This window comes from Monopterus albus, unplaced genomic scaffold, assembly GCF_001952655.1.
Source record: "Monopterus albus unplaced genomic scaffold, M_albus_1.0 scaffold251.1, whole genome shotgun sequence".
In the NCBI taxonomy this organism is placed as follows: domain Eukaryota; kingdom Metazoa; phylum Chordata; class Actinopteri; order Synbranchiformes; family Synbranchidae; genus Monopterus; species Monopterus albus.
Window position 1 is genome coordinate 181,369 of NW_018128131.1, and position 16,594 is coordinate 197,962.

The 16,594-nt window shown below is 41.0% G+C and overlaps 1 protein-coding gene across 3 annotated transcripts in view; it reads left to right on the top strand.

The window, feature by feature from the left end:
* The window catches only part of cyth1a (cytohesin 1a), a 39,995-nt gene that overhangs the window by 423 nt on the left and 22,978 nt on the right, over positions 1 to 16,594 (top strand). The window contains exon 1 of one of the 3 annotated variants that reach the window (XM_020620962.1): positions 4,570 to 5,016. The exons of 1 other annotated variant lie outside the window; for it this stretch is intronic. In XM_020620962.1, the coding sequence (XP_020476618.1) occupies positions 4,935 to 5,016 (82 nt within the window). In that variant the 5' untranslated portion in view covers positions 4,570 to 4,934. Of the gene's footprint in view, positions 1 to 4,569; positions 5,017 to 11,665; positions 11,911 to 16,594 lie in introns of those variants that run through there. One more of the 3 variants, XM_020620964.1, reaches the window with a different exon arrangement.

Here is a 16,594-nt window from a genome sequence, read left to right on the forward strand (position 1 = left end):
GTAGAGATGCTCATGCTGCCGGTCTGACTGTTGAAATGATAGCATGGCATAGTACAGACCAAGTTCTAGTCCGCATTATGCCATGTTTAACACTTGTTTATCTAAGGAAATGTATACACAGCAAAGGAAATACCTTGCTGGGTTTTGTATAGCCTAAGCCAGCTTTAAACAGGTGGTCCTTGTGGTAATCACTGCCAGAAAGATATAAAAAGATCTGTAGGATGAATTATTAAGCATCACACTGCAGCTATGACAACACACAAAATAGATGTAGTGACAAACACTGGGCTCTATAGATGACACACGTTTACAAAATGCCTTTTTATAAAATTGGCCTCACTGCTGAAACTAACCATCTTCCAGAAAATTCAACATCCTGACATCATGTCTAGGGTGACCATCATAATGATGTCAGGCCAGGATGAGTTTAGCTGATGGCTCAGCTTAGGCTATGACAGAGTCCTCATTTCAATTATTTAGCAGTTTAGGTTTTCTCTGAGCTTAATGCATCTCAGAATAGAAACCACCAGCTTTGGCCTCATTGCAAGATTTCAACTGATGCTCTGCACGCGAAAAAGGTTGACTTTCTGTGAGTCACAAGAGAAAGAAAAGTTTTAGTTTAGCCTAGTTAGAAATACACATTCTAGATTACTGATTTGTAGGTCTACTCTCATACATGTATAGTGTCTTTGCTTCTGTCCAAAGAACAATTTGTCTTGGTCTGTTCATTGCGTTTTCATTATATCAGGCTCCAGTGGACACTTTAGCCCACACAGCATGTTTGCCATCAACCCCAGAGAAGGATAATCTTATTTATTTGCAGCAGCCTTCACTTGTTAGTACCTTCTTATTTGCGATTCAGATGAAGAATCAGTCTATGATTATGTAATTATTTGTTAAAGTGTGAGGCATAAGAGAAGCTCCCAGCACATTCAGATAACACTCTCACTGTCCCCGACACCTCCATAGTCAAACCGGCAGCTTCTCTGTCTGAATGGGTAAGTACAAGTCATATCTCTTCTGTCCCTGAGCACTGTGGCTGTTCAGCATAATTGAACTCTGAGAAAGAGAGAAGCTAGAAGTAATCCCTCAGCTGTCAAGGCTCGATTCTGACAGACTTCATTTTATTTTGGTTAAGCTGGTTTTATACGTAGCCTAGACTTATGCAACAAAAATGTGTGACAGCGATGAGCTGCCGCCTTCTAATATTTTATGACAGGATTATCATACTGTGGTTTGGAAGTGTGTTTCTGTGATGTTGCTTCTACTGTATATGTGCTGGTACCCATTCATTGGGTGTGGTCTGTTTTAAGACTCGCTTCAAAGGCTTTGAGCTGCAGGGTGTCACAGTGTTTTTATTGCAATCTACCTACACCTGCCAGTGCAACTCAGTTTTTCTTTGCAAATACTGTATGTGCACACGGAGAAAGCAGCACGGCTGTTCGTTGGTGAGGTGCACTATAGCGGCAGGTGTGGTTGTTGTGGTTATACTTGTCATCTCGACCTCTTCTCCTCAGCTGGGTGATTGACATGTCAGAAGTACTGTAGCTTCTACTGGCCTGTAATATGTTGTTTTTCTGCTGTATACTGTCACTTTCTAACCATGTGATGACGAGAACGGTTTATCCAAGTACTAAGCTCATCTCGCATTCAAAGCACTGAAAGACGGTCAAAGCGACAGCAGCAGCAACATCTCAGTGGACATTTGCAGACACATCTTTATTCTCATTTTTAAAAAAAGATGACATCGAAATCAAAGAAGAAACTAAATCTGTCATCTCAAAGTTTAGGCCCACATCTAAAAATAAACATTCCTATAACCTAGATAACAGACATGTTCCTTTGTTTTCCGTTATTAAATCAACAGCACTCACAAAGAGATGCAGATAAGGAAAAGAAAAATAAAGGATATTAACACTTTAACACATTTGACAGGATATTGGGCAACGGGCGCCACAGCTTGCCTAATCTATATTTAGGTTGATAAGTCGGATCCTCTGTGGTGAGGATATTCAGCTGAGTCGTACCAGCAGAGGTGCTAGTTATGCCCCCACGCCCATCCAGTTGTTGTTAGTCACTGAAATTGACACTAATGTTAGGCTGCTTTGTACAGTGGGAGTTCCACTAACACAGATCAGCAGGCTCTGTGTGGGTTTTATATCCAGCTGGGGAAACTTTTTCAGTGCAGAGAAGACTGTCTACATACATGATAGAAGACAAACATATAACCAATTTTCTGCAGAGTCCCCCAGTAGGCTGTCTGCTGTGGGAGCTGAAGGATTTCTGATTTTCTGCTTGTACATGGATGCTCCACTGAGTTTATTCACCTATATATATACATTTCATTGCTAAAGTAAAGCTACTTCTGCTTTAAACTTCTGTTCAGTAAACTCCAAACACCTTCTGCCTGATAGGTGAACTAAGAATAAAAGTGTCATTGCATGTTGTGTCCACATGGTGGCACGCATGTACAGCTGCTCAAGGAAACTTTCTTTTGGGTCCAGTTCCAGTCCTACCTATACAGAACAATGCAGACGTGTCTTCTTATCAGCCACTTTTCCTGCTAAATGAAGTTGTTTGTGTCATGATTCAGGTGCACATTTAATCTCGTTTTGCGTGAAATAATTTCTGCAATGTGAACACATAGGAAAATTCTTTTTTAAGTACCTCCATGTGCGATCACAGATTGCAGAATCGGCTATAGAACAGCAACTGTGAAAAGCTGAGCTCATACAGGATTAATGATGTACTTGTAATATGTTTTTGTAGATATGAGTGGGTTTTGCTATTCTAGTAGGCAGATAGCAGCACGTCCCCCCCCCCCCCGGGTGTTCCCTCGGGAGGCCGTTTTGGTCAAGTGAGCTGAATATTTATGTGCCAAAAACTATTAGTCTGTAACTGTAGAAGTTAGAAAAATTCATATTAATATTAATTTAAACCATTGAGACAAATTTTCACAAAGATCTCTATGTGACATAATAGTCATCCAGTGTTCCAATAGTACTATATAACTGATAATTGTGTATGGGCAGTGTAGGCGCCTGTCAGCGCTTCCCCTAAAGGTTGTCCAGATTGTTCCAAGCTCTCAGTGACTGCATCTGGTGCTGCAAGTGTCAGGTAGCTTTCACTTTAACTAACAAGTCCATATGAGCCACTATTAAACATAATGAATTGGAATGTTATTGTTAAGGTTAATGTGCCTTTATGGCCTTTATCGGTAGACTTTCAGCTTTCTGTGTGGAGCTATGGCCACTTAACAGTTCAGTGTAATAGAATGACAGCATCTATCTGTCTGTCTGTCTATATCTATCTATCTATCCATCTGTCCCTCCACCCACCCACCTGTTTACATGTTCATATTCTCCTCAGGTGCTCTGTCAGTTGCTGACAACATACTTTCATTCAGAGGGGAACTGCAAGGTGGAGTTGAGCAGAGGGTGAGAATCCATACTAAAGTAGGGAAGGGAAACATTTGTGCTGACTTCAGTGAATGCTGTGCTGCCAGTCTTCTTGTGACATGACCATTCCTTTGGGTAATGCACCATTTTAAAGTAGCCAGTTCGCACAGGGGTCAGTCTGAGACTGACGAAATGGGAAATGATGATTAGATTAGAAGTGATGTCATAGTCATGAAAACGGTACAGATGCAGCACGTGTCATATCTACCTTATCACATTCAGTAATTGCCACCTAGCTCGAGGGCTGTCATGGCGCCCTCAACAGCATGATTGACAGACAGGGCAGAGTTGAAGAATGAATTCATGACTTACACTGAATGCAAGAGGCTGTGAGAAAGGAGTGGCAGACACACTGTGTGACAGACAGGAGGGCTACTTCAGAGAGTGAAAGTAAACATTTTACACTTAACGAAAGGAAGTGAAAATCCAAAATGGAAAAACATCTGTGACAGAACTACACCAGTTTTTGTTGTGAGACGACGTGTGTGTGTGAGCGACAGTGGAAGAATCCATGTGTGTTATGTGGCTCCAAGACCCTAAAATGTGTTTTTTATTAAATGCAATAACTCTCAGTTGGTACGAAAATAATGTAATCAAAACAAATGGCTCATAGCTATTTTGCCCAGGAGCAAATAATTTCCTCTATCTCGTTGCTCAGCAACAGGGAAATCTTGATTTTATGTACAGGACTTCTGAATCCAAAACTGATGAGTGACTGGAAGCTAAAAGCAACCAAGAGAGGAGACAGAATCCAAAAGCTGCAGCGCACAAAGCAGAACGACTGCTGTTGTTAGTTTGCCGTGACTGTCGTGCATAGTAAAACTTTGAATTTCTCCTTCATCGTTTCTTTAATTGATTTTCCTCGACATCTCTCTCTCTCTTTATATGTTTTATCAGGCATATGTTGTTGCAGAAAAAGTTATAGAAAATTCATTTTGATACATTAATATCATGCTTTAACTGTAAACTTAGTTTTGAATTTGTGTGTGGAGTCTATAAGGTCTAAGAATATCTGAATAAGTAGCAAGAGAGTGCAAGTGGGAGAGAAAGAGAGAGAATAAAAGAGAGAGAAAGAGCAGAGGAGGGTAGAGAGAGGCTGAGACACTCGTGCGAAAGGGGAACGGTGAGAAAGCAGAAGTGATTTCAGCGTCCTAGCAAGTTGTGCAGTCTAATCGAGGGGGAAGAGAAAGTAGGTGAGTGTGAGCCACTGGCCCTGGGGAGCGGCGAATTCATCCGACTGGGGGATTAGCTGAAGCAGAGTGGAAACAAAGCAGGACCTTATAGTTGGAGTCTCTTCTTCACGGTCAGAGCAGCTGGGAGCTCAGATTGACTGCCGGCAGCGGCAGGGTACCTGGGCCTTTGCTACTTCCCTTGAACGCCTTCTGAATTGTCAAGAGGGAGCAGTTTGGACATTAACACAGCTGCTAGCAGACACATACCTTCACACGCAATTTCCACAATTTCCACACTGCAGCTATGGGGACAGTGAGTGAACTTTGCGTGTCGAGCCTTCAGACATTCTTGTGTCCAGCTGTGAAGCCAATCCAGCAAGCGCCAGGTAAAGTCTGAACGTGAGCCTTGAATTGCATGTTTGTTGGCCTGTGTGCCGAGACCCTCTGGCATAAAACACTCTGTAATTATTTTAAAACCATGTGATAAGCCTATGATAGACTGGATGGATGGATGGATGATTACAGTTAGTTTTCAGTGACTTCTCTCTATATAACCTGTTGATTGACAGTGTCCATGTGCTTGTACGTGTTTGTGTGACCACTGGCACAAACCATTGGACAGAAATAGAGGGAGCTTCTTGTGGCTTAAGGAGGCTCTCTCATTTAGTACAACTTAAAACCCTGCCCTGGGCACATGCACTGGGAGAGAGCTAATAATATTACGTAGGCTACCTACAGAGCAAATGCAGTCTTCAGTAGTAGTTCCCCCTGGTACATGAAAACCCTGAAACCTCAGGTAAAAATGCAGCTTGTCAAGCGCATATTCTCTGCATTGTGACGGGCTCATGTTTGTGCTCCTGTCCTGCCTGGCTGTGCATGTAAACATCTCTTCTTGCCAATAGTTGCTTTGTCCTTCCATAATGTGGATGGCGTTGTGTTTACTGGCTATCACATCCTAAACCACGACGAACATCTCTCTGTGTTTCCCAGTTTAATTACAGATGGAGGAGCAGGAAGGAGTGAGGCTGGCTAGTGTTGGTATCTTTCGGAGTTTGTTTATGCTCACCATCTGTCTCCATATTTCCAGATTTGTTCTTTCATTCTGTAGTCATAACAAGATCTGAATAGTGATGTGTGTGTTTGTGGTCTATTGTTTTGGATTGGTTGTTAAGTATCGCTTCATTACTTTGCACTGTGGGGTGGTGTTCAGGTTCCCATTGCGAGTGTTGGCAGACAGTGTTGAATCAGCTGACTGAGTGTGTATCAAGGGGAAGCAATGCTGTCTCAGCCATTTCAAAACACCTGAATCAGCACTAGGGACGTGAATGAAAAGAGAACACTTTTGTGTTGTGGTTATTCAAGAAGGAAAGTCATCTGGATTGCTGTGGTGTTAGCTGAGAATTTCTGTGAAGCAAACTAAATTGACTGACATATTTGGAATTGAAAAAATATCATGAGTTCTAGATAAATGCTGGTTTGTCATTTGGATATTTAGCTTCCAGTCCAATTTGTGGGCTGAAAATGAAGCGATACATTCCCAAAGGCTTCACTTCAGTTGTCAACCGCCTGCAAGTGTCAGATTTTTTGCTTAAACTGTAATAAAAACATTCATATTTTGTTGGCAGCCATTGCATTTTGGGCCTGTAGAAGTGGGAAGCAATTGGACAGTGTACTGTAAGTGTTAATGTTTCTGTTTTTGATCATGAATCATGCAAGTGATTCATGTATGACTCATCTAATGCTTGTCCAGCAAGTTCATATTGGGCCTGTAACACTATTAAATCACAATGCTGTTTGACATGAGCTGTTAGAGAAAACAAGTGCAAATATTAGTAAGAAAAAGAAACACTTCACTGGCTGTCCTCATGTAGTGATGTGCCATTTCCCAAAGTGTTTATGTTTCACAAGGGATGCAGACTTCTCCTTTCCATCTAAATGAATTAAGCACATGCACAGTGTTATGTCAGTGCCCTTTCCAACTTTAAATGTTTCTGCGAGTCTAACATTCACAGTCACTGTGAGTGTGACTCAAGATGCACAAGGCTTCACAGAACACAGGCTGAGAGAGATGGCAGGCAGTGCACGGCTTTAAGTAGACATGATAGTAATTTAGCTGATTAATAACAGTGCTGCTACAAGGTTTGGGGAAGAGCGATGCGGGTGTGCCAGGCCTCTCTGACATGAGAGTTGTGTGCATGGATAGATCATGAGGCAATGGGTCCCTGGCTATAAACATGTAGAAGGCCCCCACCCCTCTGGAGCTAGACCCACAGATCAAATAAGAATAGTTATGGTAGTTTTGTGCCTGACAGAACTCTTTTTCTTTAGTAATGCACAGTTTGACATGTTTTGGATGTTGAACCAGGCAGGCTCTGCTAGTGAGCTGCTGCAAAGAGGAGTGTGTGGGAATCCAGACAGAGGCAGATTAAATCCACACAGCTGTAAGTCCTATTGTTCCATGAATGTGTCGATGTTCTGGCTTCAAACTCATCAAGCTTTCATGCCTTCGTTAGTCAGACTCATGCATATTCAGTTACAGATGAACACTTGCTTCATCAGGTTGTGATAGCGCTTGTTGAGGTGGCCATGTCAGTGGCAGAACTGAATGCATCCCTCCATCCATTATCTATATCTCTTATTCCTGAATAGGGTCACGGGGGGCTGGAACCAATTCCAGCTGACATTGGGTGAGAGGCAGGGCCCACCCTGGACAGGTCACCAGTCTGTCACAGGACTGACATGTAGACAAACAACCACACACACATACACACACACACACTCACTCCTAAGGGCAATTTAGAGTCACCAGTCAACCTAAGCTGCTTGTCTTTGGACTATGGGAGGAAGCTGGGGTACCTGGAGAGAACCCACACAGGCACAGGGGGAACATGGAAACTCTACACAGAAAGGCCCTGGGTTCGAACACGAAACCGTCTTGCTGTGAGGCTACAGCGCTAAACTGAATGCAAAATACTGTGACTGTAGCCTGAAGAAGAACGACAGGCTCTTAGCTGCCCCACTTTACCAGGAGCTCACTGCATTTCACATCCTCTTTCTGAAACAGATTTTTGAAGTCACAACAATAATTTTGTATGTACAGTATATTTGTGTATAAATGTAGGGGAGCTCTACTGTAGGCTGCTAGGGAAGGTAAGTTGTCTTGCATTTAAACATATATAAAGAACATGTCACATATAATAAAGCTTTATCTACTGTATATGCTTTATATTTCCCACCCACACCCACATTAGAAAGGTGACTTGAGAGCTAGATGTGACTCATGTCAGTAATTTATCGCTCCAGTCTGCACCCACTCTCAACACGAAAATTATAGGATGGATCGATCCAAAGGTCTCATTACCTCTGACTGCACCTGCAAAAGGAAAGCAATGGTTTCAAAATCATCTCATGCATGGAGCAACAAAACTAAATCCACTGCTTATGCCAAAGGATGTCTAACATGCATGCAGTAATCTTAATGGAAAGAGAGTCATTTTTCATGCCTGGAGTTTATTTGTTGCAAGCTGTTGACACCAACTTCCAACTAGCCACATGTTTAGAAACATCACATTACAAATATGTGAGTAGGTGTGTAATTGTGTCTGGCCCTTGGGGGTGTTTTAGAGATTGCCTCAGTCCAGATATCATTTATGAACTCACAGTAAGTTCAATTCCTCTACTGTACTGCACTGCTTCTTTATTCTAAAGGTAGAACCGTAATTACTTCAAATGATCAGCAGGGGTCACTCTTAGGCTACAGGTTATTTTTGGCCATGTAATTTGGGTCAATCAAACCACAGGCTCAAACATATAGCTTTGCTGTTCTAGCCAAATTAGCAATAATGGTATTCCTGTAGTTTCAGGAATGAGCCGGTTGTGCAGTTGCATTTGAAGTGATGATTGTGGAGAGTTGGAAGCCGTACTGGAACCAGTCATGTGTCCAGGCAAGTATCCCTATTTGTATCATCTGACTGTATTCGGAGGGTGTTTTCTAAAATTTGAGAACATTTCTGCTTGAGTTTGGAGGCTGCAGCATTTTATTCAAAAGCCTGCATAATAAATGTGAAGAGTTTGTACCATATGGACCTTCACAAAACATCGGGGACCTAACTGACCAACACTATCGACTTGCATTTTTGAGGATCCAGTGTTTTTAGAGCTTGGCTAACACCAGGGGCTAAAAGTCCAGAGATCTCAGGCTCTGCTGCATAAATTTTGACTATTGTTTTTGGTAGTTTGTCTCTCACAAGACTCACATTTATAAAAAAAATGGTTACTTACACCAAATACACCCTACAATGAGATGCTGGCTTGCTATTTAAAGTCATCTTTGAAATTTAGTTAGACAGTCAACCACATTGTAAAAGACATGATGGTACATTTACAGTAAATTACTGGCAACCAGTTGCACAATAACAGCTGTATATTGTGCTTATATAGTAAGTTACTCATCAATTACTGTTACTATGCTGCAGCTGTAGATGTGTTTTGAAGATTGACTTGCGACACACAGGCCTAAGCACGTTGCAAACCAGAGTTTCTTATGAGGATTAGCTCTGTTACATACAAACATATTGTCCAGAGTTGCCCTTTCACACGTGTACCACACAACAGGAAATAGTCCAAGTCAGCCGCATTCTCACCTGCTGGAAATACCCTGTTTTGTTTAAACATTGGGGCTCCTGGATGGAGCACACAGGAAGCGCGACATGATGTGGTCACGTAGCCAGTTTTTAATTTGGTCATAAACAACCAAGTCTCTTGCTGTTTCTTAACTTTGTCTAACGAGTCTGGCGCCAGCTCTTAACAACAGAAGTTCCTGAGTCACGTTTTGTCTCCAGTTGGATATTTTTGTTGCTGTCTTCATTGTAAATGACTATTCATCTTCACCATCGGATGTTTGTATTCTTCTGGTTTTGTGGCGGTCACATGATACCGGTCCCAGCGAACATTGGGCGAGAGCCGGGGTTACACCCTGGACAGGTCATCAGTTTGTCACAGGGCTTATACTTAGAGACAGACAACCACACACACCCACACTCACTCCTAGGGGCAACCTAAGCTGCATGTCTCTGGAATGTGGGAGGAAGCCGGAGTACCCGGAGAGAACCCACGCAGGCACAGGGAGAACAAGCAGACTCTGCACGGAAAGGCCCTGGTCCGCCTGGGCTCAAACCCAGAATATTCTTGCTTTGAGGCAGCAGTGTTAACCACTGTTACACTATGCCACCCACATTCATGAACAGAAACCTCTTTATAGTCTATAATCCAGTATGACGTTAATTAGATGTTTGCATAAACACCTTATTAACATAACATTGCTTGAGGATTGTTGTACATGACTGATTGTGTAGCTCAGGAAGTTGAAGACAACATTACACTATGCTGGTATCAACATATGAGCTTTTCATTTCTCTGGTTCCACTCGTTCTGAATTCTTTAGCACAGATGAACTTGTAACAATGAGTTCAAACGTTTTGTGAACAGGGTTCACTTCACAGAGACTACATTGTCAGTTGTTGAGTTTGGACTGCAAAAACAAGGCATTCATGTCCCATAGATGGAAGATGAGCCCCTAAAAGTAAGTAGCCATGGAGACTGGCTTTTCAGCGTTTTAATAATTTTAATCTCTAAGCCAATATGATTTTCAAACAAGGAATGAATTCCAGTATCTGGTCTGGAGTTAACACAATTAAAATGCATCTAGACATCCATCTTCTTGCACATTTTTTTCTCACGGGTCATTAGATAGGGTTAGAGAGAGAAAAGAAAAATGGAAAGGATCTGTTTTCTCACTCTGCTTGGCTTCTGTCTTTGGCTGTTAGTGCATTCCTTTTGATCGTATTGTATTCACCAGCAGACAATAACAGGCTTGGCCCTTTCCTATCTGACAGTAGCAGTTGTGCAGGTGCTGTAAAAACAGCAGGCTGATTTATTCACTTTTATAAACAGATGGAAAGCGTAGCTCACCTGTCTGTTTTTTCCATAAGATATACAACCAACAAATGTCTCCTTAGGCCCCATCAGATGCAACTTGGATGAGAGGTACTATATATAATGTGAATATACTGTAAAAGTAGCTAATAAATCCAGAAAAAATCTGGCTTTTATTTCTGAGAAGAGTCTGGTCAGGCATAAATCATGTTTCTCAGCCACACAAGGATTTGGTAGAACCAGTTTTATCATTAATAACACATTGGTGTGTGGTTTCTGACATGTTGATCTGTGACAGTGTAATGACAAGCGACCCTGAAGCACAGAAACTATACATAATGATTTTATAAACAGCTGCAGTGGACTATTTGTATTTATAGCTTTTAGGATGATAGCTTTCAGCTAGTTTATATGTTATTTCAAGTTTAAATACTTTTTTTAAATTACAAAATACCTTAAAGTTTGGTAGTACTAACTGATATAATCTATGGGAATATTCATCAGGTGTTCAGGTGTGTTTGTATTATGTCTCTGCCACAGACAGGTGTTACTGTAACTGTGTGCACTGACTGCACACAGACATCTAGTCTTCGCGGATGTGGTGAATCAAACGCAGCAATATACGCAAGATCAGCAGCAGTGAACTGCCGTGTCTCTGTGCTAGTCACTCCCACCGTGGCCCCACCTGACCCTGTCCCAACAGTGTTGTGTATATGTGTGTGTGTTGGTTTGAAACTGACAGAGAGATGCGTCAGACGCGTCATTTTACCTAACTGCTGCACCTTTAACCTGAACAACGTCATTGGGCAGACACAGGGACTGTTACCGGATATAGCGCCGGCTTTCCTTCAAAATATCGCAAACATTATAATTAGTATTTAATATTCAGTTAATCAGCCGTCCATATTTGTAGTTAAACAATTGCATATATTGTTTAGCAGCCAAGTGTTTTGACATCACTTACTATTAAAATACATTTTCTATAGGTACAAGTACATTTCTAATGCTTTCTAAAATGTGTCGCGTTCTTGCGAGCTTTATTGTGAAAGTCATAACCGGAAGTTTGTTTTATTTCTTTCTACTTGGCAGAGGATTGTGCGTAGGAAAGCTTGTTTAAGGTCCTCCGTCTCGTCAAACCACTCCCTTCGGGCTATCGAAAGAAACTCTTCCTGAGGAAGCAACCTCCCTGGAATATTTAACTCGACAATAAAAAGCGAAAAAATCCTTTATAGTATTAGAAAATTGTATCAAGTCAAAGTTTTGACACTCGGAAACCTCTGGAAACTTTTTGGAATCGGACCTACGAAGCCCAGACACCATGGTGTTAAAATCCGAAGACGGTGTAGGTGAGTTAAATGATCAAGGAAAGACCTTTTACTTGGCCTTGATATCGCTAAACAAGTTCACAGAACAGTGTTTAGTTCTAAAACATTTTTATGTGAAGTCCGAAAGTGTTTGAGGTGGTGTTTATGGGTGAAAGCTTAAAAATAAATGACGCGTGTGTGGTGTATATCGGCTCGTCTGTCTCTGGCCTTGTTTACAATGTTTAAGTTAAATACCTCACCACTGCCATTTGTAAAGTCGCTGCTGAGTGTTGTTTACACCTGTATCCATTTTCATTTATTCTGTCAGTCCCCAATACCAGATTCCAAAAATACAAATTGACCCAATTTAATTTTACCATTGACATCTAAAAGGATCATTGGCTGATTTTTTTAAAATCATATTATAATAATAATAAAAGTTCTTTTTCAGTTTGCTGGTTATTAATAAATTGCCATTGTTTTTTGTGTTTGCCCCAAGAAAATAACTGTAATTGCAGTTTTAGTTTTCAGCACAGTGGGTGTTATTTCTTAACCACATGTATAAACAGTGTAGTATGGCATTTATATTATGGAGTGCTAAGAGAGTTGAACAGCTTTTGTCTCAGAGAACATATCCAGTGCCATTTTTCAATGACTGCTGCTTTGCAACCAGCAGCAACAGGTGTGAGAGCAGACAGTTGCTGCTCCAGTGTCAGCATGGAAGTAAATCCACCAGTAAACATGTTACATTTTGTTAAGAACTCCATATTATCCCCATAGAAACCCATTCCAACAGCAGTAATATTGCTATAAACTATATTAAAAGATGGTTGCAATTATTTTATATTGTTATTCAGTCCGTTATTGCATAGAAATAATGACTTTTACTGGCCAAGTATGTTACACACACAAGGAATTTGTACAGAACGAAGGCAGCCATCTGCAGCGCCAACTCACACACGCACACACACACCAATGGCAGCACTGTTCCTGCAAGGTGCTGCTCTGGTTATTGGGAGCAACTTGGGGTCCAGTGTCTTGCCCAAGGACACTTAGACATGGACTGGGGGGAGTGTGTTGGGGGAAGACCGCTCTACCTCCTGAGCCATAGCCCAAGCCTTTGAGGCACAACAGAGAAAGCCTTTGTATCTGAGCATGGTGCTTTCATCTCTTTGGCTTGGTTTGCCATGGCAGCATTAATTAGCACCCTTGACTTGCGTCACTATTAATCACGTTAGAGAGCAGTGAACATCTGACTGACTGATCCTGTTTTGTGCTACTGCTGCTTTGTTCTGTTGATGGAGGGGGAGAACTTGCACAGTCTTCACTTCATTGGCCCTGGCTGAGCCTAGCTGGCACACTGCAGCTTTGTTTGTACCTAGGCAGGGAGATGAGAGTGGAACAGTCGATTTTCTCCAAGTCCATTTGTCTGTGCCACTTAGGAAGTTAAAGTAGTTGTCTCTAATGGGTTCCCCATGAGCGGTGCTGAGAGCTCTAATGGACCCTAAAGAACAATGTATCTTGCATATCACTAATGCCCCGGTGGCTTGATAATCATCATCCTCTCCCCATAATCATATTTTAGGCTTCTTTCTGCATTGGTTGCAGCCCTCCTTTCTACTCAGGCCAGTGTTTCCTTCTGTAATGCAATTGGACCAAATGTATTTACTATTCACTCAGCAGGCTACATTGCTGACATTTTTTAGGGTGGTATCACTATTCAGTGAAAAGGGCACAGAAACTATGGCGTACAGTGTTTTAACCACTCTGACCTGTCACAGTTTACTTTTTACCTGTAATTTCTTATTGTTTTGTTTTTTTTAATCACACTACAAGTCAAATAATTATTGTGAGAAAGCTGTAGTTTCATTAGCAGTCAATAAAGTTCATTTTATATCAGTATAAAAATGAATTGTAGTGTTAACATTTGTGAAGAAGATGTAATCAGATTTTTTTAGTTGCTAAAAATTTTTAAAAGGCAGTTGGTTATTGTAATCATAACCAGCTAGGTGACTTATTCATGCCAAGGTCAATCGTTTAAACTAAACAATGAGTCGGTTGACAAAACATCAATTATCAGTTTTAATAATGATCATTTAAGCCATTCATTAACAGGCAAAATGTACATATTTATTTGTTCAGACCTCTCAAGTATAAGAATTTGCTGCTCTTCTCTTTCTTGTATGAAAGTTAAGTGTCTTTGAAGCTTTGGTCCCTTGACTCAGAGCTTGTGCAGACTAAATGATTAAATGCTAACACATTTGTTAGAGGCAGCACTAGTCTAAACCTATGCCGTCTCCCATGGTGCTACCTGTTGGGAGGATTTTTCAGCCAAGCTCTAATGTCTAAGCTTATTATTTCAGATACACTGTGAAATACAACATATAGCTGTGCTTTTTTTCTCCAGGAATCAAAGTTGCACTAGAATTTTACAGTTGTACCTGCCTTTTTCTTTCTGTCTTGCACAGTCTACCCTCTCTCCTAACACAGCACTAAGTTAGAGTGACTTTCATGTTTGCAGGCAGCAAGTATAGACATGCCCAAACTCATTTTCTTTTTACAGTTCAAAACTCAGTAATGCATCCTGTTGACAGAAATTTAAAATGGCGGCTCCGTTTTATTGAAAGCATTTTTAAAGTGTGCTGATTAGCTTATCAAGTGCAGCTCAGGTGCAGGTCAGGGTTTGGTCACACTACAGTATAATTTATTTGAGCTGCTGTAAAGTATAGCTGTACCTGACTAAGGATTTTGTCAGTTGACTGTCAGTTGGCTATTCAGTGTGACTATTCAACCGTTCATTCTTCTTTCTACCTTTTTTAATATAAAATACCCTAGACTGTCAGAAAATCAACTGGCATGAATTTCATTGATGATTTCGACCACATTAATGTCAGTAATTAAATCCAAAAGAGTGACAGGAACAGATTTCTGAGCATTTAAAAATCAATAAAAGACAGCTTGCATGATGCAATATTTAAATTTCGACCTATTTAAATTGACAAAATATATAATGTTGGGCTAAACAGTGGACTTGTCAGAATAACGACACAGGCAGCACACTTATATTTTTGTTGAAACAGTGCTCTTATAGGCAATTTTTTCTTCTGAGATGTGGTTATAGCCTAGGTTCAGCTTCTCCCATCAGTTAACCACATTGCATGTTGGCACTGTGCATTTGATGTGTGCCAGCTTGCACTGCGAACGATTCCTCCTATTTATAATTCCTCCTTGAAATATTTTCCCTGCGCATTTTGTTAGCTTCCTAGCCACGTTCAGATGGATGCATGTCGCAGAAACAGTCATTAAACAGCTGTGCATTGTACTTTAATGGAGATGGGTAAACAAATCAGACTCGTGTAACATTAGGTTATGCAAGAGTAACCACATTGTGGCGACAGTCTTTTCTCTTGTAAAAGTAGACCGTGATGATTGAAAACACTGCTAATAAAGTACAAATCTCACCTTTATTCAGCTTGTCCTAGTGGATTTTGTTGCCCCTTTCTCCGTGTTCTGCAATTTACTAAATAGATCAGACCTTAATGTACATCCATGTATTGGACAGTGTCACCATTGACGTGGCTCAACCCCCCTCCCCCCCAGGGGGAAGCACTGGGCAAAATGTTATTGGGCATAATGAGGAGGAGAAGACGATGACCTACTGGGCTGGGGCTACCTTCTATTGTAATGTGCACTGGCTGACAAAAAAAACTAAATATAATAAAATAAAAACTAACTTGACTAGAAGAGTCTCAGTGGACTATGGTGAAGTGAGTTAAAACTGAAAGCATCAGTAAATGACATTACATGCTTTGCTTCTGACATGGAAAAGCAGATGTTTGTCAGATCTCTGGTTGATTCTTACAAATAATAATGCACAGTTACTTTGTATGTGTTGTCTTTTTCAAGATGACAAATAATGCACCGAATTATGAGAAAGATCTGGCACCACTGAAACTTCATCAAAGAGGGTAGACAAAGCATGCTGAGTTGTATAGATGCTTTGTTGAAGTCGTTTTGCGACCTTGTTTTTTTGTGCACCATACAAATCATGTGATAGAACTGAGGATTAAAGTTGGTAAAGAGAAAGAATGGTTATTTTTATTGCCAATCCCACAGGATGGGTGGGTGGCCACAGTGTTCACTCCTCCCCTGATCTGTGAGAACAGCTCACAAACAGGAAGCCAAGATTTTGACAGTTTGCTTGACAGGAAGTGATATCCCACAGTGTGTGTGTGGGTGTGTGTGTTGACTAAAAAGTCTACTCTGCCACAGAAAAAGTAAGCTAGAGACAAAAATAAAAATGCTAAGAGAAGTGGAGCTGAAAACAGCAAAAGACTGATGGCTCCTCTAGCTTTCCCATCATGTGTTTTCTGGATGTGTGCTTATGTGCGTTTTTTCTGGCAACAAAGGATGTTGCTAGTAGGACAGCTCCTGATAAGAATCAAGGCCAACAGCATCAGAGGACAAAAGCACACATTGTGGGTAAAAATAGCACTTTTGTATTTGAGGAAAACCAACAAGAAGTATCTACATTGGCCTGTTAAAGCAATTAATGTTGATTACATGCCAATAAAATAGAACAGAGATTATTAAAGAAGGCAGGTTGTTTATGTTGATAATGATGCATTGTGCGTGCAGCTGCAGAGTCATCTGCACAGTATGTTTGCTTTACACTGGAACTGTCTGTATGGTGCAAGGTTCAGCTATATGTTCTTCAGCCTTAGAT